Source organism: Pinus tabuliformis, chromosome X (assembly GCF_031772625.1).
Source record: "Pinus tabuliformis cultivar Carrire ecotype Pingquan chromosome X, CPIR1, whole genome shotgun sequence".
Taxonomy (NCBI): Eukaryota; Viridiplantae; Streptophyta; class Pinopsida; order Pinales; family Pinaceae; genus Pinus; species Pinus tabuliformis.
Window position 1 is genome coordinate 1343331027 of NC_142308.1, and position 27993 is coordinate 1343359019.

At 37.8% G+C, this 27993-nt stretch overlaps 1 protein-coding gene across 1 annotated transcript; it reads right to left on the reverse strand.

The window, feature by feature from the left end:
- Positions 1 to 8952: 8952 nt before the first annotated feature.
- On the reverse strand, positions 8953 to 22375 carry LOC149145039 (uncharacterized). The gene is made up of 5 exons (XM_089448232.1): positions 22179 to 22375; positions 21496 to 22099; positions 19350 to 19753; positions 18797 to 18895; positions 8953 to 9434 (listed from the first exon to the last, which is right to left on the reverse strand). Exons 1-5 carry the CDS (start codon positions 22316 to 22318, stop codon positions 9200 to 9202), a joined length of 1482 nt encoding a protein of 493 aa, XP_089304358.1. The 5' UTR covers positions 22319 to 22375; the 3' UTR covers positions 8953 to 9199.
- Between the last annotated feature and the right edge of the window lie 5618 nt (positions 22376 to 27993).

Sequence of the window (27993 nt, forward strand, 5' to 3'; positions counted from 1 at the left end):
CAAACCAACAGCAATTCTTTGCAATAACAAAATTCCAGCCTCTAGATCTCATAGAGGAGAGATCCATATATAGATGTTTGGAGAGAGGATGAGTCAGCTTGAGATCTGACTAGTGTCCTCTCCCTCTGTCAGTTCTTGATTCCACTTGGAGGTTCTTGCTTCCACTTGGAGATTTGGAACCTCTTACTCATCACCAGTCGAATTCCCTGAGGCAAGTGTCATTTTGGAAGCTTCCTGGGTTTTGACACCTTGAGAAATGAACTTGCCACATGTCCACTCTCGTTCAGCGCAGGTAGCCAGTGTTCCCTTTGACATTCAACGCAGGTAGCCAGTGTTGGCTTTGACATTCAGCGCAAACAGCTAGTGTAGCCACTGAAATGATCCTGAATTGACTTGTTTTTGAGCAATTTCTGGTGGAGAACTTTTGTGAATTGCTGTGGTTTGTTAGCCTTGTTCCTCCAGGGGTAGGAACAACATGTTTAGGGACTTTGGATCCCTTAGATTATGGACATTTCATGCTCAATGCTGTAAGGCACAAAAATGTCTATAACACTTCCACATGGCTGCTAACAAACTCCTCAAATCTGCCTTTGTAAGGACACCATCCACCTACAAGCCACCTAAACTCAAGAGGACTAACTTGCCTCTGCTCTGCAACCTCCTGTTGCTCCTCTTGACACACACACTATTATTGATGAACAACTCACACGATGATCACAAAACTGTCCCATACACAAACCATCCAAATTGGTCCAAAACTAGACCCAACACAAGGCAAAATCAACATTAAACATACCTTAGGTCTAAGTGTCACCACTGTAGTACTATGATCGGGTTAGGGCTTGTTGTAGCTCCACATCAACCCATCTTTTCTACCTCACAGGCCCTTCTCCAGTTGCAACCCTTCTCCACAAACCTTCTCTGCCCACACGTTGATGTTCTGGGCAAAAACTAGCCCTAAATACGCCCTCATGACCACCTATGCAAGGAACTAAGGTTTGCAGCCAGTTTTTTTACACAGAACAACCTTTCAGCTCTCTGTCCAAGTCACACACAAGGCTTTCGGCCTATTTTGTTCTCTCTACTAGGGTTGTGGCCTGATCTGGGGTAGAGAACCACACCAAAAACTACACAAAACAAACTTCCACATCACCTTCTCCTCTCAACCCTGCTATAGGATAAACTAGCCCTCCAAACAGTCAAGAAAAGGCTACAGACTTAGCCTTTCCTCCTTCACTAAGGTGCTTCCTAACCTGCGGCCAATCTGAGGATGCTCTTCTCAAAGAGCGAGTTGCTCCCTTGCTTTTTAGTTGCCTTGTTGTTGCACAAATGGATGTTACACAATGCCTCCACACATGAGCTATATTTATACTCACTCATGTGGCTCCATTGTATACCCTTTAGGGCTTGAACAAAGTCATTAGGCCTTATTAGCACTAGTCGGCTTGATCAACACATGTGCAAACCCACACTCTAACTTCAAAAACTCATAACTCCATTTCTACAACTTGGAATCGTCAGAATTGTCTCGTCGTGCACTATCATCCTCATCCATCACATATCAAAATCTCTCCATGGTTTTGTCCCCAATATCGATGGGTGCAAAACCCCAAGATTGGGTTTCACGCCCACAAGGCTACTTGTGGAGCTCCTTCCTCCAAACCCTCGATCCTCAAGGCTTGGAGTACCTCCCAAGCTACAAAAATCAACAGTTGGCCTAGCAATCAACAAGTTGACCTACAAACAAAAACAAGTCAACCTCATAAGGGCTATTTGACTACCATGGGAAGCCTATACATAAGGATGAACTTTACCTCATCAAAGCTGAACTTTACCTCATCAAAGCAGCATTAAAGCAAGTTCAATTGAAGCACAAAAAGGCAAGAATAACCAGCAAAGAAGAGGAGAGCAAGGAGGGAAGAAAAATTGAAGTTTAAAGGATTTTTTTAGGGTTAAATCTCCCACACGTGCAAAGAAAAATTAGGGCATCTTTGAGTTACAACATAGCAAATTGCAATCACATCAAGGAGCCAAATTTAGTGTCAAGAAGCACCAAGATTGAAGGTTGAGTTATCAAGGAAAGGAGATCAAACCAAGGGAAGGAGAAAGGAAGAAAAAATCACCATCATCTTGTCATGCATACCAGCTAGGGTTTCTGCAGTAGAGGCCGAAAATCTGAAGAAGAGGTTGAAACTTGAAGGGTTAACTTTGAGAAGGACAAGCACATCAAAAGGAGATGCTAACTTGGTCTTGGTCTTGGAGGGGTATTTGTTAAGGGTCTTAGGTCTTGGAATTTGTCATTTGAAGATTCTAAAAAAGAGAAGAAATCTTGTGGGTTTTCCTCTCAAGAGGAGAGGTTTTGGCCCTGGCTAGCAACCTACATTTTTTGTCCTCTTATCTCATTAATCTTCATAGTTTAGTAGTTGTTTGATGATAAGAACACAATAATAATCAAGTAAAAGAAGAAGCTAACTATAAGTACATCAAGTTAAGTAAAAGAACATCACAAGCAGTTATCAAAGTAAGAGAAATCACCCTAATCTAGTTGCCCTTGATTTCTCAACAAGTATAAAGCATCTTCTTGACAAGAATCGTTATACAGTTATGGCATTAGCAACTTCAAAGTAACACTTCATATTTTGAACACATATCTTGCAACACGATGCAATCAAAGGAAATATCCAAAATGGTTTCAGCATAAATGTATAGAACTTAATTGGTTCAACCCTTTATCCAAACTAAATTTGTGACGATGTCATTATTTCTCAAGATGACTTAAAAACAACAGATTTACATTCATTTAGTGTGAGGCAGTGACCTTACAATATTTTCAAAACTTTGATCTAAAAAATACTCTTAAGATCTTCTAGGGTTTACAAACCCTAAGACAAATGAGATCATCAAATCTGTCATGTACAAACTCTCTTGTCAATTTATTAAAACCATAAGGGAATAAGAGTGTACAAGAGTGTACCATGGAGTCCTATGCTTCTACATATTATCAATCAAACAAGGAATGTTTCATTTGGTCCAAGCAAAATTATAACAACCTTTGTAAGGCTTGTAATATGCTTCCAACAAACCTTCTCCAAGTTTCAACACATAGAAGTTGCTCCAACGGACCCAAAAGAGCTTCCACATTTAGGCTAAGGCTTTTCTCTATTCAACCTTATACTTAATCTTGCCCCTTTTTCATTGTAAATTTATTAAGGGACTTACATGATTTGAGTAGACAATGAATCTCAATAGAAACTTGAGGTTAGCCTTATTAAAGCAACTTTTGTTTATTCTTCTATGGCATCTTGGCCTTGCTTAAAACCATAGTAGCAAGAGGAATGGTTCAGTGTTTCTAGCTTTGAGATCCTTTTCAAAACAATTGAGGTCCTGAAAATGATTCGATCTTCACAAGAGAATTTCGATCTCCAAAACTGATGAGGAACTCAACCTCTTCATTATATGAATGCATGATCAACATAACATAGTGATAACCATCAAAACCTTTCATCCTAGAGATCACTCTAATGTGCATAACATAGTGATAACACCAATCATCTCAAAACCATAAAATGTATCCAATGTCAATTTTTGTCTCAACAGGGGCCATCAAGGATTGACTTCAAAGTCACATTTCTATAGCACTGATATTATAGACAGGGTCAACCTTCTCCAAAGATAACTTCAAAATTTTCTCCAACGTTTTCAAGAACAATGTTAAGGTCTCCTTCATATTTCTAGTAGACTATTGGATTGAATCAATTCAGGTCTAATTTCCTAGGCCTCTTGACTTCCTTTTAATTACTCCATGAGGTCTCTCGACCTCTTTTTTTCCTACAACCTTCCTCAAATAGGTTGCAGTCCTCACGGTTTTCGTCCTGCAAGATATGTATTTCAGCCTTGAACCTAGGGCTTTTGTCTTCTTTATAAACATGAATAACCTTAGCCAAAACACATGAAGATTTTGCCCTTCTTTCAATCAAAATACTTGGCAAAACTAGGTAGATTATCTTCCTGGTTCAACAAGAGGTTTTGGGTCTCTTCTAGGGCATAATCAAAGTCCCAAAATAATGCTTAAACAACGTCCTATCATTCTCATCATAACTATCTTTGTCTTTCTTGACATGACCATCCTTGACTTGATTAGGGTTGTACCTCTTAATGATTGCTCTTCCAATTGGCTTTGATACCATGTTGATTTTTCCAGATTGATAATTACTTCCAATGATTTATTCATTAATTTAGATCATGTCATATTCATCATTAAGCAATTACACATAGAAAATATTTAACATTAAACAATAAAGACAGTAGGAACATGAAGAGACAACCAAACAAAATAAAGACAAAATTTATCCTGGAAAAACCCCAAACCAAAGGAAAAGCCCAACAACCTTTTCTTATAGAAATTTGTCCATTCATCAAGGAATACATCTTATCTTTTCCAATCAAATAAGAAACAAGATTAATCAAAATCAAACCTATGTCAAACCTAGTCAACTGGCTTATGAATAGTTTCAGCGATTTGGTTAGTTTATGCCTCAAAACTTGTCCTCCTTGGGATTTGAATTAAGCCTCAAATGATCTGGATTGGATGTCAAAATTGGAGAGAGTAAATGCCAATATTTAGATGTTAAAAGGGTCAAATGGGTGTGTCCCTTCAATGGGCCCAATTTGAAGCTAACCTTACATTTGGAGGCAAAAATATAAATTCAAAATTCAAAATTTCCTTTATTTGAAGCTAACATGAAATGCAAATTGTATTTGTCATTTTGGAGGGCTACGGAAAATTATGAAGACTGATCATAGCTACAATAATCAACATATATTGGTTCAATAAACTAAATGTGATACACAAACATAAAGCAAGTAGCAAAATGGATCTAAAAAATTAACAACTACAGGCTCAAAAGGAGCGACAAGGGGCTTAACAATCCTATGGAACCCATTGTAGGTCAAACTTGAAGTTCAAATTTGGATGCTAAACATTATCACATCCATAAACGTAAAGGAACACAAATACATCTCATGTGTATGGTCCCTCATCTCTAGTACCAAAGTGGATGTTCCTAGATGCACTCTCACTAATAGGATTGGCCCACACAAACAACCCATGGATTGTTGCTATGGATTTCAACTTGATCTTGTCCCTGTAGGAAAAATAGGGGGGTAAAAGGAAGACGAGCGCGGAAAATGAAGCCTTCAAGGGATTGCATTAAAAAAAAAAAAAAAGAAAAAAAAAAAATTGGCAGACATCCAGACAAATAATGGGTTGTACATATAGAACAACGAAAGGGGTTGGGATCATCAAATCACAGTCAGACTTGATTGATTCTTCATAACGGAGGCTCAATTCCAATCTCGTCAAGCCATATCAATGGAAACACTCCCCTATATAAGCTCGAACCAATAGTCGATTCTACTATCCTGAGATTTTGGATTTAAAACCAAACCAAAAGGCATTTAGGTTTGAAATTTTTTGTTTAGACCATACATTCTTTCTTTTGAATATTGAGCTACAATGAGAAAGAGCAAAAAGATTCATATGGGACCAAAAATCATTAGGTTCAACATAAGCTCAAGCATGTCAAAGAAATACTTAAGACCTAGAACTGAAAAAAGTTTTGAAAACATCTTTGAGGCAAAAAGACAATTAGAGCAAGTATGGAAACGCTCCAAAGCACCATAGTTAAGGATGGCTTCTCAGAGGACCTACAGGTTGGAGAAGGTCAACTTCCCTAGGAAATTGATCAAAGGAGAAGTTTGGAAGAAGCACTATGGCAGCAAAAATTCAAGATTCGATGCCTTAAGGAAAGAGACAAGAACACCACTTTCCACAAATCCTTGCTACAGAGGCGCAATTCAAACAAAATATCATCCCAAAACAACACAAGGAGAGAAGGTAGAAAAACATGAAGATATAGAGAGGAAATTGATGAACCATTTTGGTCAACTAATGGGAAAATGACATTTAGATTGAACCTTGACGACCCAGTGCACCCTAAAGGCCATACCCAAAATGGTCACTCCAAAACAAGACCTCAACTGAACAAGGCCAGTAACTTTTCTAGGGGTCAAATAAGTGACCGAGGAAATGCCAACAAGAAAATCCCCAATCCCATATGGTTTCACTATCAACTTCTTTTAGACATTGTGGCTAACGATCGAGGAAAACATCAGAGGCAATGAAGGAATCCAAACAGACAAAGAATATACTCCAAACTTTCAATTCAACCTTCTTGGTACTCATCCTGAATGAACACATAGCAAACACTACAGGTAAGTTCAATCTATCTCTCTATGCAATGTTATATATAAAATCATTACAAGGATTATTGCTAGCAAATTAATGCAAATTTTGAACAATATCATCTCGCCAGAAAATAAGGGTTTGTTGAGGGCCATCAAATACTAGATGGCATTATTCTAGCTCATGAATCCATTTAATCCCTAACAACCCTCAAGAAGCTCAAGAAGTTGATTGAACTTGATATGTTCAAAGCCTATGACCACCTAAATTGGCCTTTCCTCAAAAGTGTGCTATTGACCTTTGGTTTTTATATCTCTATTATTATCAATAGAACCCCTTCTAAAACCTTCAATCCCTCCAAGGGCATAGGACAAGGTGAAGCCCTGTCCCCTTTCCTCTTTAGTATCATTGTCAAGGACTTGAGGAGATTTCTCAAAAAGAAATTGAGGATAATTAGATCAAAGGTCTTCCCTTTTCTTAAACCTCCTACCTTTAACACACCCACAATTTCTGGATGACACTCTCTTTGGCTAGCCTACTATTTGGAGGCTCAAGCCTTCAAGAAAGCCCTGCATCTCTTAATGGAATCCTCAACAACTCTAATCAATGAAGCCAAGTCACAATTTTTTTTTCAATACCCCCCCTCCATTCAAAGAAATATTTTCCAAAATCCTTGATTTCCAATGGGCTTCTCTTCCCACTAAATATTTGGGGGCTTTATTGCTAGAGTAGACCTTCAAAAATATCTCATGGGACGAACTACTAGGGAAATTAAAAGACAAAGCGTCCAATTGGATTTTTGGGACTAAAACTCCCTAGTAGAATCCTCCTCATCAAATTGGAGCTTCGTTTTATGCCTTCATATTTGCTTTGGTGCTAACTACCCCTCATAACGTCTTATAAAAAAATAAGAAATCTCCAAAGGACTTTCCCCTCAAAATGAAAATAAATGGGCATTAGCTTCATAGGAGAAGGTATGCCAACCAAAGGCCATGGTCAATTTAAATCTCAAGGACCCCTTATGGGAAAAGCTTTAGCAATGAAAACATTAGGAAGATGGCTTCAAGGAAAAGGAGAACTTTGTGTTGAAGTTTGAAGAGCCAAATATGCCATAGAAATCTTAAACATTTCTTTAGTGTGAATGGATAAGGAGTGCCTAGATTCAATAATATGGAACAAAGCATGGCAAAACCAAAGGATTGTGTATAATCGTTATTTTTGGGATGTGAGGAATGGCCAACCAATACCAATTTCAAGGTGTGAAGAAACCATCATCCCTATTATGCAAGCTCTCACAATTATTGATTGGATTAAGGTACAACACTATTGGAAATAGGGCCATCCAATAAAACAAGGAACCATGGAATGAAAACAATGCAAAACATGGCCTTTAATATGGGAACCCAACAACTACAAGGAAACGCCTAACAAGCTCAATTGAAGGATTATCCAATACAACCAACAACTACAAGGAAATGCCTAACAAGCTCAATTGAAGGATTATCCAATACAACATTGAGGCAAATAAATTGTAATGGGGATGGAAAAGAGATGGAAACTACAACATAAAAAATGCTCCCACATTGGGAAATCTTAGACTACGAGGAAATATGGACAAGGGTTTGAAACTTTAAGCTATAACCTAAAATCTCCACATTTCTTTGGCTACTAACAAGTGAAAAAACACTAACCTGAGATAAGTTAATGTGAAGAAGATTTTCGAGGCCATCCATTTGTGTAATATGTGAACAGGAAGGTGAATCCTACAACCATCTACTTGAAAATTGTATGAAATTTCAAAACTCTACGACAAAGAGCAATGAGATTCAAGCAATTAGACTGTCAAAGTTGGCAATTGAAAAGAGGTTGCAATCTCATGCTTAAACCAAACTCCGCCTAATAGATCCAATGCCATGCTCAATGGTCCCCCACATCAATATTCCATATAACGCAAAAACTTCAATGGGGCATCGAAGGGTAATCCAACTTTATCTCAAGCAAGAGGCATATTCAAAGACTCATGAAAAAATAGTCCCAATGTTCGTAGAATGATTAGGCCATAACACACAATGGGGTGGAGCCAAAAAGGCTCCTCCATGGTTTGCAAATTGCCAAACAGAAGAGAATCATGAATTTAGTGGTTGAAGGTGACTATGAACTCCTTAAAGGAGCTATAGAAAAAATTATCAACAACTCTAACTCAACTAAGGTATCAAGAAATTAATGCCTTATGTCAAGATTGGTGAAAGCGACAAAGATGATCAAGAAGATTCAAGTGGTAACCCCCTCTCACGTAAAACAAAGGGCAACACCCTAGGGGATTGTCTAGCCAAAGCAAAGTTTTCCAAGAAAACTTATCCAATTATTGTCCTGCAAGACTGGACTAATACACGACATCTACAAGGCTAGACTGTTAAATTTGGCAGTGTTAGAAGTATTTCATTAATTCATTGTTTGCATTTACTAAAGTGCTTTCGGATTAACCGCTAAATTTATTCTTCAATTAAATAAGTTTAAAAAAAAACAGAGTTGAAATATAGCTAATCAAAATAAAAACTAAACCATGAAAAAATTATACTTAAAAGCACTTGTGAATAAAGAAAATTTTTCCATAATAATACATTCTAATGCATAGTGATTAATTCATTATTTAGATAATCACAACCAATAACACCATTATAATTATAAAGGGTGTTACAAAATGGAAATGAGAGAGACATTAACCCTTTTATATCACTGCAGTTCCATTTGTGCATATATGTAAACGAAGTTTAAATACTTCAATACACATTTCAAAAGGAAGTTGAAATAAATTGCATGTTATCTATGAACTCCAACATCGACACATAGTTCTTTTTCCCGTTGCAAAAAAAATGCCCATTGCATCATTATATGATATTTGGTCGCTAAATAGGTTATACACCAATACGAGCGCGAGAGCGATATTGAGGTACTTCAATGTTTTCGCCATACACACACCTGACCACTTCCGCTGGCCCCAGCTAATATGCCAGGGGAGAAAGGATGCTTAGATAATCTGGTAGGAATTGCTGTCATGAATGGGTTGTGTAAAGTTGTTGTAATCTTTGTCGATGTACAAATTGCATCGAGAGCCTTTTCCATATTACCTACGAAAATATATTTATCATCCCATCCCCATATTGCTCTTGAATCCCATCTCCTTTTTCTTCTGCAAAAGAAACCAGCAAAGTTTAAAACATAACAAAAGTAATAACACTACGGTATATAGCAAGTTGGTAAATCTATCAGTACAATAAACGGCTTGCACATACTTTCGCACATCCCTACAAAATGAACATCCCAAAGTTACAACTTAGGCCAAACAACGGTCGTAGTAAAAGTTTTGAAACGCACATGAAACACTTGTTGGCTGCTGGAAAACGGGACACACTTGATTCCAACAAACTTTTTATGAACTATGCACTCTGCATGTGTCTCCATCCTCAGATAAAATTGCACTATAACAACAGACGTAGTAACAGTTTTGAAAAGCATATGAAGTACTGATGCTGCTAGAAAACCGGATACAATTGATTCGAACAAACCTTTTATGAAATATGCACTCTGCATGTATCTCCATCTAGAGATAAAAATGCAATATAACAAAGGTTTTTTTTTTTTTTTAACTTTCAGATTGCACGTGGGGCAGTCCTTGGCTGTCCTGAACAAGATTTTGTTATATATTACATATTTGTATAGATTTCGGATGCCGAAAGTTTAGCCAAAATGGCAGAAAGCGATAATGGTGACTTCTTCACAGAAATCGACCATCAAGGCAACATATTAACTGAGGAAGTCACGTAGAATAAGGCAAACGGTGTGTTCTTACTACCATATAAAGAAGCTCATGTATTTTGAATTAGACGTGACTAACAATTGCCATAAATTGAAGAATTATAGGGTCTAGAATGCTTTTGTAAAAAGGTCTACTTAAACAAAGACTATCTAACTTATGAATGAAAAATAACTTGCACGTCAGTGAAAGATCAAGAAATTAGTCAATAGATCAGCCTTTCTCCTATTAAACATCATAATGAATTGTGGAATTCAAGGGTTTATCAGGTTTCACGAATAATCTACTTGTCAACATGTTGAAGGCCATGTAACTCGTGTATAAGAAAGACCTTGCTTGCCGGTGAAAGATGAAGATGTTGGTTAGAATTAAGAAAAAATAATAATAAAAAGATTAGCAAATGAAATGAAATGGTAACACCAAGCGTTGGCCCCATTGGTAAATGCTCTTGTGCTAAGTCCACACATGTCAAATCTCATTGAGTCCATTGGAATTGTTACCAGCCACCTTACTATTTAAATTGAAGAATGCTAAAAAAAAAATCCTTTTATGAATGTTTCTTTTATAAAAGTCTTATCCCCCATTATTCCCTAGAGCTGGCCTAGCACCAGCACCCCCATTGATCGCTTAAGTGTATGGAGGTGGGGTCAGATTGTTGTCTGCAAAAAGAATAAAATTAAATTAAATTATAGTAATGTCTACAAGTGATCAAAGTAGGTCTCTAGAACTCTAGAGTCCATGTAATAATAGCAATTGTGCCTAGAGTAATTTCAAAGACCAGAAATGAAAAACAATCAAAATAAAAAAAACCTAATACAGGTAAACCCAAATAAGGTAATACTTTCAAATTTTAATAGTATTGAACCAATATATCACATCAACCATGGTTTCATATACTATGCATTGTTTGACTAAGCATTTGTTGGAGCCATCTGCCCTTAACTTGGAAGCGTAATTTCTTCTACTAGATTCACATATATTATCATTAAGAAATTTAAATGCATTTTAATTGCAATTTCTCATTTTTTTTAAATTGCTTCTGGAAAGGTCCTAAAGCCTCAAACAGTGAAATCAAGAGTTTATTGAGGTTAAGAAATTGGACGGCAGCTCTGGTTCTAGGGTTTAACGAAACAAGTGGCAGAGAGTACCAAGCATCCATGGAGACACAGGGAGGAGGGAGCTCCACTCCCTCCTACAGTTATATGGTAGCAAATAGAGGAAGAGGAGGGAAAAAGAACAAACCTCCACAGCCCTTGGAGGTCAAGACAAAAGACACAGAAACTTATAAGGCAGAAAGCAGCAAAACCAATGCAGATCAAGGGGCCCACAAAGAAGACTGTGGGTAGGAAAAAGAGGAAGATAGAGGTCAAGGGTCAAAGAACAGAGCTAAGATGGGGCCCTGTAAACCCAAGACCATAACTAAACCTCGGGTTATTTTGAACAATCCAGCTCTGCAAGCGCACAGGGATCACATGGCTAACCATGCCGTCATATGTAAATTTATGGGAATCTGGCCATCAGAGAAAGCGTTGTACACCAGAATAAAATACAATTGGAAACCAAAGGGGGAGTTAAATATACATCTCGGATCCAAAGGTTTTTTCACTGTGGTGTTTACGAACATGGAAGACAGGGACAGAATCTTTGAAGGAGGGCCATACTTCTGTGTAGCTGTTGGACTCTATATGAGGCCATGGACGATGAACTTTGTGCCAAAACGAGAAACTTCCACTTCGGTACTAGTATGGATTCGACTATACTCCTTACCTTTAGATTACTGGATGCCAGAGTCTTTAAAAGCTAAAGGCAATAACTTAAGGTCATTTCTTAAAAATTTCAGAGGCAACTCTAAGAGGAAAATATACATCCTATGCTCGTATATGTGTGGAGATGGACCTATCAGGAGCCCCTCCAGATGAGGTCATTCTAGAAGTCTATGATGAGGAATGGGTTCAAGCAGTTGACTATGAACATATCCCGTTCAGATGTCACAAATGTCATGAGCATGGGCATCTATCCAGAGACTGTCCTCTCAATCGAAGGAAGGAAAACCTAAATACCAACAAAGGAAAAGACTAGACAGGTTTCACCAAAGTAGGAGGAAAAGGAAAAGGAGGAGGAAGAAAGACACAAAAGAACCCTAGTGTGAATGATAAAACAAAAAGTTACAACAGTTTTGAGATCTTAGGAGAAAAAGAAGCTGAGGGAGGGGATAAAGAGAGTACAGAGAATCAGACAACAAAGGGGAAAGAAAAAGAGACCAGTATGGAGTACACTCGGGAACAAAATGAACACACGACGGACCCTTTGAGTACCATGGAAGTAGAAAAAGACCAGGCAATGACTCAAAATGAAAGTGGTACAGAGGATCAAGATTTACAAGAGATCCTGGAAACGAAGAACCTAGAGCTGGAAAAGTTTCTAGAACAGGGAGGCAACCTAGGAATAAACTCCATCCCTCAGGAGGACGTGGACAAAGTCCAACAGATATTCCTTAACAAGGCACATCAAACAGCTGCAGGAGTCAAAAGAGGACATGACAACTAGGAAAACAAAGGGACTTCCTCAATAGGATTAATAACAGGAAAACTAACAAAGAATCCAAGCAAGAGGAGGGGAAGAAAAAGACAGAAAGAATTACTACTGGAGTGTGGCAAGCTCATGATTGATTTAGGAAGGATGAAAGACCTTTCTAGTTACTCCTTTATAATCCCACCTCAATGAAAATCACAACCTAGAACATTAGAGGACTAGGGAGCAGAAGAAAACAGAGGAATCTCGGTAAAAGGATTAGAGAGGAAAAACCTGACATAGTATTCATACAGGAAACAAAATGCTCAGTGGAGAGGATCCGCGAAAAACATAGCAAATGGGTAAATAGATATGAATACCTTGAAGTTAAGGCAAATAAATCTGTTGGTGGTATTCTCACTCTCTGGGATCCACAGAAATTTGGTGTGATTGATGCGGAGGCATCCAGACATCACCTTTCTCTGATTTTCCAACCAGTGGGTGACAGGCAATGTTACATGATCACCAATGTCTATGGTCCACAACCAATGGAGGACAAACTTCGACTCCTCACAACACTGGAGGATATGAAAAAGAGATACCCAACTCTACCATGGATTCTTGGAGGTGATTTTAACATAACAAAATCACTCATGGAGAAGAAAGGAGGAACTAGAATACTTGGGAGAGACTCAATTGCCTTCCAGAACTTCATCACCAATATGAAATTGGTTGATATGGAAACAAGCAATGGAATCTTCACTTGGAATAACAAAAGAGGGGGCCCTACCCAAGTGGCCTCAAAATTGGACAGATTTATGGTTTCAGAGGAACTTCTTCTCAGGGGAAGCAACATTACTGCACTCATACTACCTTTTGGAGGTTCAGATCACTGGCCTATCCAATTGGAAGCTTCCCTTTTTGGCAAACCAAGGAACACCCCCTTCAGGTTTGAGAATGCTTGGCTCACACATTCAGATTTCCTCACAAATATTGAACAATGGTGGAAGGAAGAGCTTCACCTTCAAGGTACAAAGATGTTCCTGCTTCACTGCAGGCTCAAACACATTAAAGGCAGACTCAAAGAGTGGAACAAAAAGGAATTTGGTAACATCTTCAAAGCTAAAGGAGAGGTGGAAAAGAAACTAAAGGAAATAAACCAGATTCTTATCACAAAAGGCTACACAGATGAAAGGAAAGAGATGGCAGAGTCACTCCAGCAGGAGTGGGACAACAGATGCCTTCAAGAGGAAATACTCTGGAGACAGAAATCCAGAGTACAATGGATTAAAGAAGGGGAGAGAAACACCAAATTCTTTCACAGATCCACCATAGCTCACCGAAACAACAATAGAATTGTGAAACTTACAGATCAGCATGGTATAGAGAGAAACACTCATGAAGAGATGGAGAAGGTTCTACTCCAGCATTTTCAGAAAATTGCTGAGGAAACCTCGGAAGATAGATACCAGTTTACGGAAAAATTCACTCAGTACATCCCTAAATTGGTTACCAGAGAAGATAATTTCAATCTCAATAGACTAGTAACAGAGGAAGAAATTGAGGAAGCCGTGAAAGAGATGCAAAATGGAAAAGCACCAGGCCCAAATGGCTTTAATGTGGACTTTTTCAAAGCTTGTTGGAGGATAGTGAAACAGGACATCCTAGAGGTAGTGGAAGACTCTCGAAGATTTAAGAAAGTCTTAAAGGCGCTCAATGAATCTTTCATAGCCTTAATCCCCAAACAGGAGAAGGCCACCTCTCCAGACAGATTTCGACCTATAGCATTATGCAACGTGATCTACATAATTATATCCAAAGTCATTGCCAACCGTCTCAAACCTCTCCTCCCAACCCTAGTATCAGAGGAACAAATGGGCTATGTGGAAGGAAGACAAATTCTAGATAATATAATTCAAGCACATGAAACGGTTCATTCACTCATTACCAACAAACAGGCAGGAATGATAATGCAACGGGACATAGCAAAGTCCTATGACAAACTTAGTTGGTCGTACATAAGAGCAATTTTAAAAGCATATGGCTTTGATCACAATTGGATTAAATGGGTTATGGCGCTAGTTACCACAGCCAGTTGTTCAATTCTTCTCAATGGCGCTCCTTCCAAAACCTTCAAGCCTTCTAGAGGTCTCAGGCAAGGAGATCCTCTTTCTCCTTTCCTCTTCATTCTAATAATGGAAGGGTTAGAAAGAGCTATCAGAGCTGCTAAGGAGGAAGGGAGAATTCAGGGTTTGAGACTCACTCATGGTGGGGACACGATGACACATCAACAATTTGTGGACGACACTATGCTTCAAGGCACACCCACTATTAAGGAAGCCAAAGCATTCAAACAGATTCTGAGTGAGTTTGCTAGGGCAACAGGCACTGAGGTTAGTCTCACTAAATCAAAGATCTTCTTTTTCAATACAGATATTTCAATTCAAAGAAATCTTTCCAGAATTTTGGGGCTTTCAAAGGGAGTCATTGCCTGTGAAGTACCTAGGAGTTCCTCTCACTGACAAACCGCTCCACAAGGATATCTGGGAGCCTGTTCTTAACAAGCTAAAAGCTAAGATCAACAAATGGACAAACAGAGCACTAAATCTAGCAGGGAGACTAGTTCTCACTAAGGTTGTCCTCCAAAGTATCTCTATCTATATGCTATCTGCCATTCAAGCACCAGCCGATGTAATGACCAATATAAGAAACATTCAGAGAGACTTTCTCTGGGGGAAAGGTGAAGAAAAGAAGATATGGGCCCTTGTGGCATGGGACAGAGTATGCAAACCTAAGTCCCATGGTGGCTTGGGTCTTCATGACCCGGGAATTCTAAATAGAGTTCTTGGCGCCAAAATCTGGTGGAGATGGCTGAAAGAAATACAAGCCCCTTGGACAAAACTCTAGAAGCACAAATATGCTAGCGAATGGCAGGAGGAAAATCTAATCAGAATGACAATACAAGTATAAGGTTTTGCAATTTGGAATAGGGCATGGGAGAACGGGGCTCTAGTCCAAAACCATAGTTTCTAGGAGATCATAAATGGGAACCTGGCTTGGTTCTGGGAGGACAATTGGCAGCAAGAGCACAATCTCTGAAGTGAAGAATTAGTAGACATTCACACCGATATCATAAACAAAGGACTAAGGTGGGTAAGTGACTATTGGGACCAAGCAAGGAATGATAAGAAATGGAGAACTTGGAAACTTCCAGATTACAATGGAATGGGCATGTTGCATACTCAAGCTACAGCCCTTCAAGGTCTTTTAGACAAGAGACAAATCTTGAACTCAAACTTGAACGATCAACTAAGATGCAGAAAGAACAAAACAGGTCTCTTCAACATTAAGGAAGCCAAAAGAAAAGATGCAGCGCTAAACCTTCCAAACACTGATAAGACGTGGAAAGAAATCTGGGAAAATCCTCATTGGATGAAATTAAAACTGTTCAAGTGGCTGGTTCAACAAGGCAAGATTCTGACATGGGATAACCTAAGAAAAAGAGGCTTTGTTGGACCCTCAAGATGTCATTTATGCAGACAACAAGAAGAAACTACAAAACATCTACTGAATAGATGCACTTTTACCACAATACTTTGGAATTGGGTTGGAGAAGTCTTTGAGCAGACAGACAGAAATGTTAATGATATCACTACTACATTGAAGAATTGGCGGAAAAAAATTTCGGACAATGAGATCATTAACTCCACCTGGATGCTGACCCCAGGATTCATAATCTAGAATGTCTGGAAGGAGCGCAACAACAGGATTTTCAAGGAGAAAACGAGTCCGGTGAGCAGCATCCTTAAGCTAATCCTTAAACAACTTAAAGAGATTGTTCATATCCTGGGAGGTGCAGCTACTGGCAAACCCATCAGTCAAAGAGAGGCCAGAATTTTGGAGAAGTTAGAGCTCAAGGTTCATCCCCCTCAGGGTTCTATGCAGATTAACAAGAAGACCTCAACAGACAAGTCTTCTTGGCAACCCCCTTCTCATGGCTTTTTAAAATTCAACATAGACGGGGCTTCAAAAGGGAATCCAGGAGAAGCTGGTTATGGAGGGGTCTTGAGAGATGAAGAAGGAAACGTACAAATCATCTTCCACAGTTATCTAGGAAAAACAACCAATAATATGGCTAAGCTCATGGCAATGTAATCATGTCTGGAAATATTGCTCAAGCACAACATTCACAATGTCATCATTGAAGCTGACTCGGAATTAGTCATCAACTCAGTGAAGAGGATAAATGTTGGCGCTACTCCTAAGAAAATCTCAGAACAGTGGCGGCTTCTGCAAGTCTACCAAAGAATCCAAGTGCACCTACGAAGGCTGAGAGCTCTTAGGTTGGTGCATGTTCGCAGGGAAGCCAACAAAGTTGCGGACTGGCTTGCAAATGAGAGAGTACGAAACGAGCATATCGACTTGTGCTGCTGATGGGAGGAGATTACGGATGACAAGTTGAAGGAGGGATGCTCATCCAGGGCCATCATGGTTCGACAACAGTATCAAGAAAACTCAAGAGACAGAATTTCCGAATCAGAGCCACACAAAAGGGGTCTCGTCGATCTGGATTCATTATGAAATGTTATGACATATGTGAGGTCCTTTTTAGAATGCAGGTCTATGTCGATCTCCTTAACCCAGGTAACAGCAAACCAGCAGTCTCAGAGGGATGGCCGGAAGGAGGGATCTTCATCTTCCTTTGGCCCTTGCGCCAGAATCCAGATTTTCTCGGCAGGCACAAAACCCTTGTTTGTTTTCCAGTGATCGCTTTACTACCCTCGGGGTGGTTTCCGGTTTATCGCAAGCTCTTTAGGCCGGAAGCGTTTTTCACAATCGGGAGCGATTCCACTCACCACGCGACACGTGGCTTTGGGTGGGGAGGAAATACCGCCCTCATCGCGCGCTAACTATCGGTGCTTTTAGTCTGCGCGATATGATCCCGAACCATTGGATCAAGCGAGGGCATTCAACGGCCAAGATTGAACGTGCATGTTGGTGGGACCGATACAACGGTTATGTTTCGAGCTATTTGCATGACCTCATGGGAATCGCACGCAAATGGTGGATTTCGGGCGATAAAAGTGATCGTTGGTTATGCCAAAAATGGACCCGATATGATTATAAATTATGGTTTACAGGGTGCATCGGGTCCGATGTGTTGGTTAAAATGAGAGCTTGTTGACCACCTGATATGTTTTTCATCCGCTAGATCTTTAGCTTAGGATCCAACGGTCAGTTTTGGACTGCTGGTTTGTTTTGGTGGGCCACGTCCCTGGGTTCATTTTGTCGTCTTGCGACCGTGGATTGGGGTGGGCCTGTCCTTTTGGTGAGCCCCACCGCCGAGGTTGCTGATTGTACACTATTTCTCTTTTTAATTGAATAAAAAAGATCTGCTCCTACCTTGAGAAAAAAAAAAAAAAAAAAAAAAAATCAAGAATTTATTTATCCAATCAATATGGATTTGAGCAAGCATGAGCTCGTAATCTCTAACATTAGGGAGTCGGCACAATGAATATATAACGGCAAATAACAAATAGAATACATACAATCATAGATATATTGACGAGGGCTAGCTTATCAACATTGTACTTTATAATGCATTTTAGAATGGAGGTTCAAACAAAATACATTAATATATTTGCCAGCTGTGAAACAGAGTGCTGTCAATTTATGCCAACGGAGTCTGTAAATATGTACAACTCTTCCTCTATACAGTAATGCTTAAACTGAACTTTTATTCATGAACATATCATGCGGTAGGGCTCGTCAGGCTAACTAGGGATAGGTATTAAACAAGACATTTTTAAAATTAAATAAATACACATGTGGCTAGTCAGATGGATAAAAACAATGGTAGATAGGTAGAACAGGTTTCAATTCACAAAACAAAGGCATATACATACATGCACAGAAATATACATGGTTACATAGCATATATTTAGTCAAGGCTGACCAGCCTAATAGAAGACTACAAACTAACTAAAGAATATCAACAAAAGCATACACACGTATACTTATATAGGCTATAGTTAATAAAACTTAACATGCCTTAGTTTTGAAAGATTAAAAATTAAAGAACTGTCGTAACCTAGAATGAGCCAGTTCAAAAGACAAGAAAAATGCAAAAGGTATCACTCGAAATAAAACCTACTTGTACCAACCGGAAAAGAAAATAAAACTTCGAAAACTTGTAAACATGGTATGGTGAAGGATGGGAACCATGCCTGAAAAGAGATACCCTTGTACTTGAGGGGTTCGAATGATATATCAATGTTGTATTCCATGAGTCGAGTCCATTCAATAATCCCACATTGCCATCATAGCTGTTGCACATGAACCCAACATCGTTTCAATTAGACAAGGTCCAGACTCCAAACGAAGGGTTGGGCCCAAAAATGATTCCAATCATAAAAATGAAGCATTAGCATTTATGCTTTTCACATTATCTGCAATTTGGTCCATGGCTTAGTCAACGTTTCAAACTGTTTTACCTACGACTCATCGTCCGCCTCAAATGTAAGGATTCCATAGATTAAATCCAGTGTTAGCCACTGTTAAACAACAACAGAGTTTCTAACAGAATTACATTCCACAAGTTTGTATTAGAATTCAGTACTCATGACGATGATGATTTTATGTAGTGGGTGATATGGTTTTCAACTTAGTTTATTATAATAAAATAGCCTACAATGACTGCTGGGAAAAAATAATAATAATAATTAACAAAAAATGGATTTTTTTAGCACACTAAGAGCTAAAAGACTGCCAACTATATACCTTGTTGCAAGGTAGTTTCCACTAGGAGAGAAGTACGCAGAAAGCACTGCCGTATCATATCGCACAGTAGCAATGCTTTTGATTTGATTCTTTCCCATATTTCTCAAATCCCATATGCTTGCCGTACAATCAGTTGAGCTTGTAGACACTAAATGTGGATTATAAGGATGAAAATCTATAGAATTTATCCTCTTTTCATGCAAATCATATGAGTTTGAAACACCCCCGATCCTCAAATCAAGCACCTTCATTTCACCGTGTGCCTCAGCAAAATAAGCGGATTGATAACCATGTGGTGTAAAACAGATAGCTGAAAGACGCAGATTGTTCGTGTATAGCATATCAAATACTTCTTTCTCAATATCCATACAACGAATAAACCCATCATAGCTACAAGAGAGAACCTGCACATGCAAAAACATTGGCATTTATCAATTGCATGTGAATAAGTAACACAAAAGGAGTTCAGATAATTTCCCAAAGAATAATACAAAACTAGTTGTAGCGGGAGTTACTGGCCTTAACCATCTATATATTCTGTGGTGTTCAAACCATTATTCATGATGCACCAGAAATTCAAATTACTGATCCGGGAAGAAATAATATTAATAGCCCAAGTAAAGAAGGAAGAATATTCATGTCAATCGACATCATAAAAATGATTTATCCAACATCTTTCCAAGTGCCGTAGTTACCATATTCACAGATGTACGGCAGACTTTTGTCGTGTGTCCACTTCTGCCCGTAGTTACCATTTATAGCCTTCTTTATACAGATATACATCCCTCTTAACACAGAAGCGCATCAGATATACAGACTGTGCATACAGATAGAGCCATATTCAGCCATATAGACCAATAAAAGGTCAAACTATGATAACCGTATCTTGAGAATTATGTTGGGTACATTGCAGCCATATCTCTGCAATTAGTTTAAACGCGTAGTCTAAACATGTTACAATTTCAATTTTGCTCGGAAAATATTAGAAATTCTGGCATTATTTTTAGAAAATCTAGCAGAAATTATTTTTAGAAAATTTAGCAGAAATTTTTGAAAATAATCTGAATGATAGCCGTCAGAATTCAGGATTTTGGGTGTCCAGGGGTTCTTGATGATGCAGAATTCATTTTTTATGTGTACTTGTTTTTGATGATGCAGAATTCATTTTTTGGGTGTCCCAGGGATTTGGGTTCTTGATGTTGCAGAATTCATTTCTGCCCTATAAAATAAAGGAAAAAAAAAATGATTTAAACAATTCTACAATTAAATTTTTTCAAAAAAAATAGCCAGATTCCAGCCAGAAAATTGTGGCTTCTGTGGACAACGTCTTAGATCAAGTGCATTTCAGTCGTATCTCGGCCATTACTTTGGACGTGCGTATAAGGACCACAAATTGGGCATATTTCAGCCGTACATATGCCTCTACTTTGGGCGTATTTCAGCCATATCTCGATTGTTATTTTAGGCGTCCTTCAGTTGTAACTCGGCTTACTTTTGATGTATTATAACCATATCTCGGCCACATTTGGATATATACTATGGAACTTTGATATTTCAACAATATTTAGCTTCTTCCAATTATTTTTTTCGTTTTCTATTTCATATAGAACCGTTTTATATCCATATCTATATCAATACGGACATATGGTAACTATGGTTCTGCCTTAAAATGGCACTATTAAGCAAATCTTGCGCAGTTTTATATCCATATTTATATCAATACAGACACATAACAACTATGATTCTGCCTTAAAAGAGTAGTATTAACTTTTAAGCAACATCTTGCAGCCCGTAGGAACCACTTTTACCAAGCCACAGCATCCCATGACGATTGTGGCACATCTAAAACATGAATACTAGCTAATTCTAGGTAACGAAACATTGTTTGGTTCATAATGAGGTTAAGAAAATGTTGAGTTGTTCACCAGATTTCCATTCTGGTCTTGAGAATTGTTCTTGAGCCGTATTCAAAATGCACTTAAATTACAATTTCAAAATAGTTGTTTTGTTCTTGCTCTTGTGATCTGCCCGTGGATAGAATACAAACTGCATTTTGTTAAATTAAAATTTCAAAAAAATTGCAAGCAACAAATAAAGAACAACCAGAGACTAAAAATTTAATAAAACACCATGGTAAGAATTGAACCTTCTCTACAGAAAAAGGCGCGGTCGCAATTCCTGATAACCGAGCTGAATGAGGCTGATACATGTGAAATCCTTTTCCTTCCTCCTCACAATCAGCATCCCACAGACTCAAATAGCCTTCCGTGTCTCCACTCACAACAATAACCCTCTCCCTGCAAGGCAAGATATGGGCACTGAGTACTTTAGTTGGAGCAACCTTGGCTATGTCTTTGGCCTCTAACTTTAGTTCTTCCGGACTAAATTTTGGCCCAACAAGACCTCGGCCTTCCGATTCCCTGTCTTGCTTAGCGCATATCAAATCCGTTAAAGGCTCGTGGTCCCTGAGCTCTCTGAGCCGGTTGAAATAATGATCATAAGAATCCTCTTCCCCGTAGGGTGCATAAGTTTCAGCTAAACGTAGAGGTCCCTTCCTCGACGATGTGGGAGGTTTCGGAGAAGAAGAGCTTGGCGGAGTCAAACCCTCACGGGGTGTAGCAGGTGGGCCATCACTGCCCAAATCCACGATTCTCTGAGGGAAGAGACCTCTGGTACGGAGGGACCTTCGAAGTACAGAGGGTTCCGGTTCTCCTTCACGCTTGGAAGCCTTAGAAGCCTTAGTCTCCGACCTTCCAAACAGCAATAGTCGTTTAATTATTTTGGCCGCACAAGCTTAGGAGGCATTTGGGGATGGGGAATGGGACTTACTTGGGTTTTTTTGTGGCGAAACGAAGGCGCTCAGCTGTACTGTGTACGCGAAGAGCCGCTAACATCTGTAGGTTGCGCTGGACATTTTCTAACCTTTTGCGTTCGTATTCTGTCATTTGCTCCATCGCTGTTGTTTGCATTACTCTGCGATGGACTCCCTGAGTGCGTTCGGAGCGAAAGAACTGTTCCAACAGAAAATAGAGACTTCTTGGGCAATTTGGAACGGAAAATGGCGCGAACTTAAGAACACGCCTCACTTCGTGATACGTGGCACTACGTTTAACGATTCGCTTAGTGGCGGTTTGATTTTGTACATAAAAATTACATTCATTCTCATCAAATGAAATGATATATCTTACTCTGTCTTTATTACAATCATAAAAGAAATGATATACCTTACTATGGAGTCGTCTTTAATGTTTTTTTTGGAATTTTGTCTTTATTACCATGATAAAAGAAATTTGATTTGTGTTATTTAAACTAGTTTTTTTTACTATATATTTTTTTCCAGTGGGGGAGAATGGAATCCCCGCTGAAGAATCATAATATATCTTATATGGCCGAAGCTAGCAGATTCATCATACAATATCGCGCAGAATACGTCATCATCGAGCAGGATACGTCATCATCAACAAGCAGAATACGTCATCATGAACATCGAAATGCTGCAGCAGCTAATGCGCATCGCGCAGGATTCGAACGTGGTTGGGGGGTGCGAAAGCCAACCGCCCCAACCACCACATCATGCACACCGGTAGATTCAACACCTTGAAAATCCCTTGGGCACTTCTATTGTGTAGGGATCGAGCTTGTAATTTCAATGAATTCTTGTCAGATTTTAGAGAAATTAGACCGGAAAAGTTTCCAAAAAGTCGCTTCAACACCTTGAAAAACCCCTAGGGCACTTCTATTCTGTAGGGGTTACCCATCAAGGTTGTGATTTCAATGAATTCTTGTGGGATTTTAGAGAAATCAGACTGGAAAAATATACCGGAAACATTTCCAAAAAGTCGCTCTAAAGACTGCTTGTCTTACTATTTGTCTTTATCCTCATCATAAAATCAGTTACAAAATTAGCACAACCACATTTAATTAATTAAATGTGGTTGATATAAGTTAAAGGCTTCATTTGTATCTACCATACAAGTCATTGATAAATATATAATAATAAAACTAGCAATTGTCCCAAAAGGTGCAAAGAGATTAGCACAACACATTTAATTAATTAAATGTGAATGATATAAGTTAATGGCTTCATTTGTATCTACCACACAAGCCATTGGTAAATATATAATAACAAAAACTAGCAATTGCCCCAAAAGTTGCAAAGAGAGGCCAATAGGATTGTTGAATTTGAAAAGTTGTACTTTGGTTTGAAATAATAATTGTTGTTGTATTATATTTAGGTTGTATTTGTGTTAAGTTGGTAATACACAATAGATGATGAAGGTTCGCCAAGATATAAAATACCACTTATTTTACCAATGAAAGATTTAGAACTATTGTGGAGAAATATCAATTTTCTAGAATAGATAATTTATAAAGTGAGGAAACCTAAGTTACATATTACTTTTACCTCATTTTAAGCATTCTATGACTTTTGATGAAGGACATTCAATAATTTTTTTGCCAATCTTATGATGGCACTTAAAATATAAGTTATATTCTTATTTCCATTTATATTATCTATTATTAATGATTAATATTTGTTACAAAGCAAAATAATGATTTTTTAAAATAGTAATAAAGATTTATATGATAATTATATATTTGATTTATTTCAACCATATTAATAAAATATACATTTTGAACATTTCCATTTTTTTATATAAATATAATTCCAAAAATATAAATAATGATTAGACATCATTTATTTAAAACAATGATAATCCATTCATAAATAAAAAAGACAATATATTGATATGAAATTTTAAGATTCAACCCATCAAAAAAATGTTAAGATTTCATCCCTATCATACTTTCAAATTCATCATAAATATTTATGATACTTTTGTAAAACAAATTTGTTCATATGTATTAAGATTTTTTTGCTTATTTATTTTATTTATTTAATTAGATTAATATTTTAATTCAGCTCTTAAATTTTAAAGTTATATTTAGTTTTAATTCAATAAATCAATTTTGATTTTCAATAAAAATTAAATTTAAAATAAATTAAATTAACCCATGTAACTTTCATAAAATATATAACTTCTAATAAATTATCAATTTATATACCATTAATGTGGATCATTTGTGCTTATTTTTTCTTCAATCTTTCAAGTAAAGCAACGAGCGTCACTGAGATTGATTAACTTTTGACCATGTATTCAAAGAAATATCCCTGAAACTAAATTTATACAACGCACAGGCTCTCTGGAAGTTGGATGACCACAGTTAGAAGGCAACAATCATGTTCGAGCAACATACTCTGCAAGTTTCCCAATCCTTTCGGCCAGTTCTGGCGAGATTTTCTTGGTGGGCTTTTGAGTGGGATAATCGATTTCGAAAATCTCTGCAATATCTTGAGAACTCCATCCTGCTTTTCTCATAGAATTTGACATCAAATTTGCTTTCTATAGCAGGCCTTCCAAAATTGTCCTCCTGTCCAAATATATATCTTCAGTGTCCGAGGAAGGAGAGGATGAGGCCTGAATCATGGCATTGATGTCTTGTTCCTTCCAACCTCCATTTCTGAGCAGATTTTCCTGCTCCTCCAAGTAGTCCACCAACCATCTTGGCATGCGGAAATTAGAATCACAATGACCATTATCGCATTCCCATTCCTTGGCTAAATCTAAATCTAAATCAACCTTTGTTTTAAAATAAGAAAAGGAGGTCTTTGGAATGATGTGGAGAGAAGAATTGGACCTCTCTTCTGCTAAATCACTCCCAAATGCTATCCACCTTGGAGATTTTGAAGGCGAATGGGAGGGCGCAACTGCTAAACTGGTAAGATTTTTTTCAAAAAGAATCTTGTTGTGGAACTGGACATTGCATTTAAAGTTGGGGGAATTGTAGTTACTGCTGCTAGAGTGCCTGTCAGACACAGAGATACTTCTTCTGGGCCATTCTGAAAATCTCTTGTTGATGTCAATAACATCACAGCGTTTAGCTACAAAATCCTGGCTTCTACACCATGTTTTTATGTTTCTGCTAGATTTTTCACCATTCAGTTTGGCAAAATTCTTCTCAAATTCAACCCAGTTGCCCCTTCTCCTGTGAAAACTCATTGAACTATCCCTCAAACCATCATGAACATGCCTGAAACTCGCCGAAAAATTCGAGGTCTCATGGATTCCAAAGTTCGCTCTCTCCATGAAATCACCGAGGTCAAACCCACAACAAAATACATCGCTCTTATAAAAAAACCACAGGATTACCTGTAAGATTGGGAGAGGAGGGAATATAGCAATGGCCATACAAGGGTGCCCATAGAGGCACCTTTTTCAAGTTGTCCCTTGCAATTTTAGTTGTGTTCTCAGTATTGTGGGGTCTCTGACCCCAATTGCTTGCACCAGAATCGATCCTGGGCCACCTCATATGAAAGTCCTGCCATGGGCAGGGTGAGTCTCATGCACAGCTGCTGAGGCCCACCCGACCTCCAATCTGGGAACCCGACTCCCACAAGGACACCCTGCTACAAAACAGCCCTTAAATCTGGAGGAAATGTGAAGCCAAACTCATGCACCCCAGAAATCGTTGGGTATGGAACCAACAAAAAATGTAGGACTATAAACGACACGATGGTTTAGGTAAGGAACCTGACCAAAATGTAGGACTCTAAATGATAGGTGTATTGGTGGTTTTGGAGTCAACCCACAAAAAAATAATGCCTGAAACCGGAAGTAAGGAGAGAGGATCGACTGTCCCAGATGTCAGAGGTCGAGAAAAAGTGTAGACGATTGACTGATTCAAAAAAAGGCTTATCTGTCTAAATATTCACTATTACAATAAAGTTTATATTACTAAACTATTAATATAAATTTTATTGTAAAAAAAATATATATATTTTTTATAAAAATGGTTATAAAAAAAATAGTATTAATAAACTATAATAATAATTATAAATAATAGAAAATTAAAGATGGTTTATTGTTTTTTTTTAAGATTATTATTACTATTAAGTCCACATGGGGTAGCTCAAGCGGCAATGGCTGTGGAAATGAAGTCTCACCGAACCGGAAGTCTTGGGTTCAAATCTTGGGCTACCCCTCCCCCGTAGAGGGGTACATAATGGACATGTAAATCGGAGAGTCCCACCCAGCTTACAAAAAAAAAGATTATTATTACTATTAAGATTATTGTTATAAATTAATATTCTTAGTAAATAATTAAACAAGAGTCACATGATGGCAATGCCACTGCTCTTGTTTTCTTTAGCATTGCCATCATGTGGTTTTTGTTTACTAAAATATCCAAATCTTATATGTTTATTAACTAGAATATCATTCAGAATATTACTTTGTGAATTTAAACAATATTAGCAAATATTACTTAAGATTATATAAAACTTGATAAAGAGAAATCATCATTGTTTTGGCTCTTAGATGAGTCATGGAATGACAGATCCTTTTTCATATTGTGATAACATTACGACCTAAAATACCAACAAGACCTGGGATTACAAGAACTTTGCCTTGATCAACAACTATTTTTTGCTAAAAAAGGTTTAAGAATTCAGCTCTGCTAATCTATTCAAGGATTCACGCCTTATTTAAAAGATGCACTAGCAGTGACCATTTCGACAACAACAAAGAAAGCCAATTCCACAAATTTACAAGAGTACTTTCGAACATGAAAGATCTGAAGGAAATTATGAAGAGGGGAGCCATGTAGTAGAGGTTGACAATGATAAACCAAATAACAACAACGCTAGTATTTTGAATATGAAAAAAATCCAAAACCTTCTCCCTATCTAAAGGACTACCCAAATACAGAAACCAAAATCAGTCTCATTATAGGGGACGGCAAGTTTTCCATTTAATGTCATACTCTATGAAGTTGATAAGAATCCTTTGAAAATCCTTATGGAAACTAGGTTATTGGTTTGTCAGAAGCGTCATTAATTGGATCAAAATCTCATCTTATTAGATTGTAGATGAATTCATATTTTTTTGCAAAAAAAAACATAGATTGATGTAGATCACACATGATTGCTTTTATTTATTTTAGATCAATCTCTCACACTTTCTAGTAAAATTTGTCCTGCAAAAATTCAAACAAAAGTAAACTCCAAAACTAAGACAAAATTGCGAGAAAACAAAACTAAACTCCGGAATTAAGACAAATTTGTGAAAACAATGGATGATTTACTTAGAAAGAAAAGGTTTGTTCTAATTACTCTTCTGCTTCACATGCCCAAGTTTGAGCCCACTACCATCATCGCCTATGCTCTCTCTCTCTCTCTCTCTCTCTCTCTATATATATATATATATATATCTGTGTGTGTGTGTGTGTGAGATTGACTGTGCCATATATTCTTGAATTTTACCTCTATATATGGATTTGCATTTTTGTAACAGATAATAAGCAACAAATTCTCCATATTTCGGCTAAATAATAAGAAAATCATTTTATCGCAAGAGACCTATATATCCTCATCTAGATAATCAAAATTTTGCCAAATGAGTAGTACAATATTCACCAAAAACAGTTTCTAACACAAATACTCTAGTACCTTGATGAGAGAGGCACATGACAAAGCACATTTGTGCAAAAATCTGGTGACCCAAATCCCTACTATAGCAATATGATGTTATTCTCCTACTTGTTAATTCTCTTACAAGTTATTTACAATATTACACAGTAAACA

Bases quoted from the DNA above. Each gene is read 5' to 3' on its own strand.
- LOC149145039 (XM_089448232.1), bottom strand. From the start codon at position 22,318: ATGCAAACAACAGCGATGGAGCAAATGACAGAATACGAACGCAAAAGG. The intron at 19,754-21,495 runs GTTCAATTCTTA...TTGCATGTGCAG, and splicing joins CGCCTTTTTCTGTAGAGAAG to GTTCTCTCTTGTAGCTATGA. The intron at 9,435-18,796 runs GCATGGTTCCCA...TTTCTTTTGCAG, and splicing joins ACAAGGGTATCTCTTTTCAG to AAGAAAAAGGAGATGGGATT.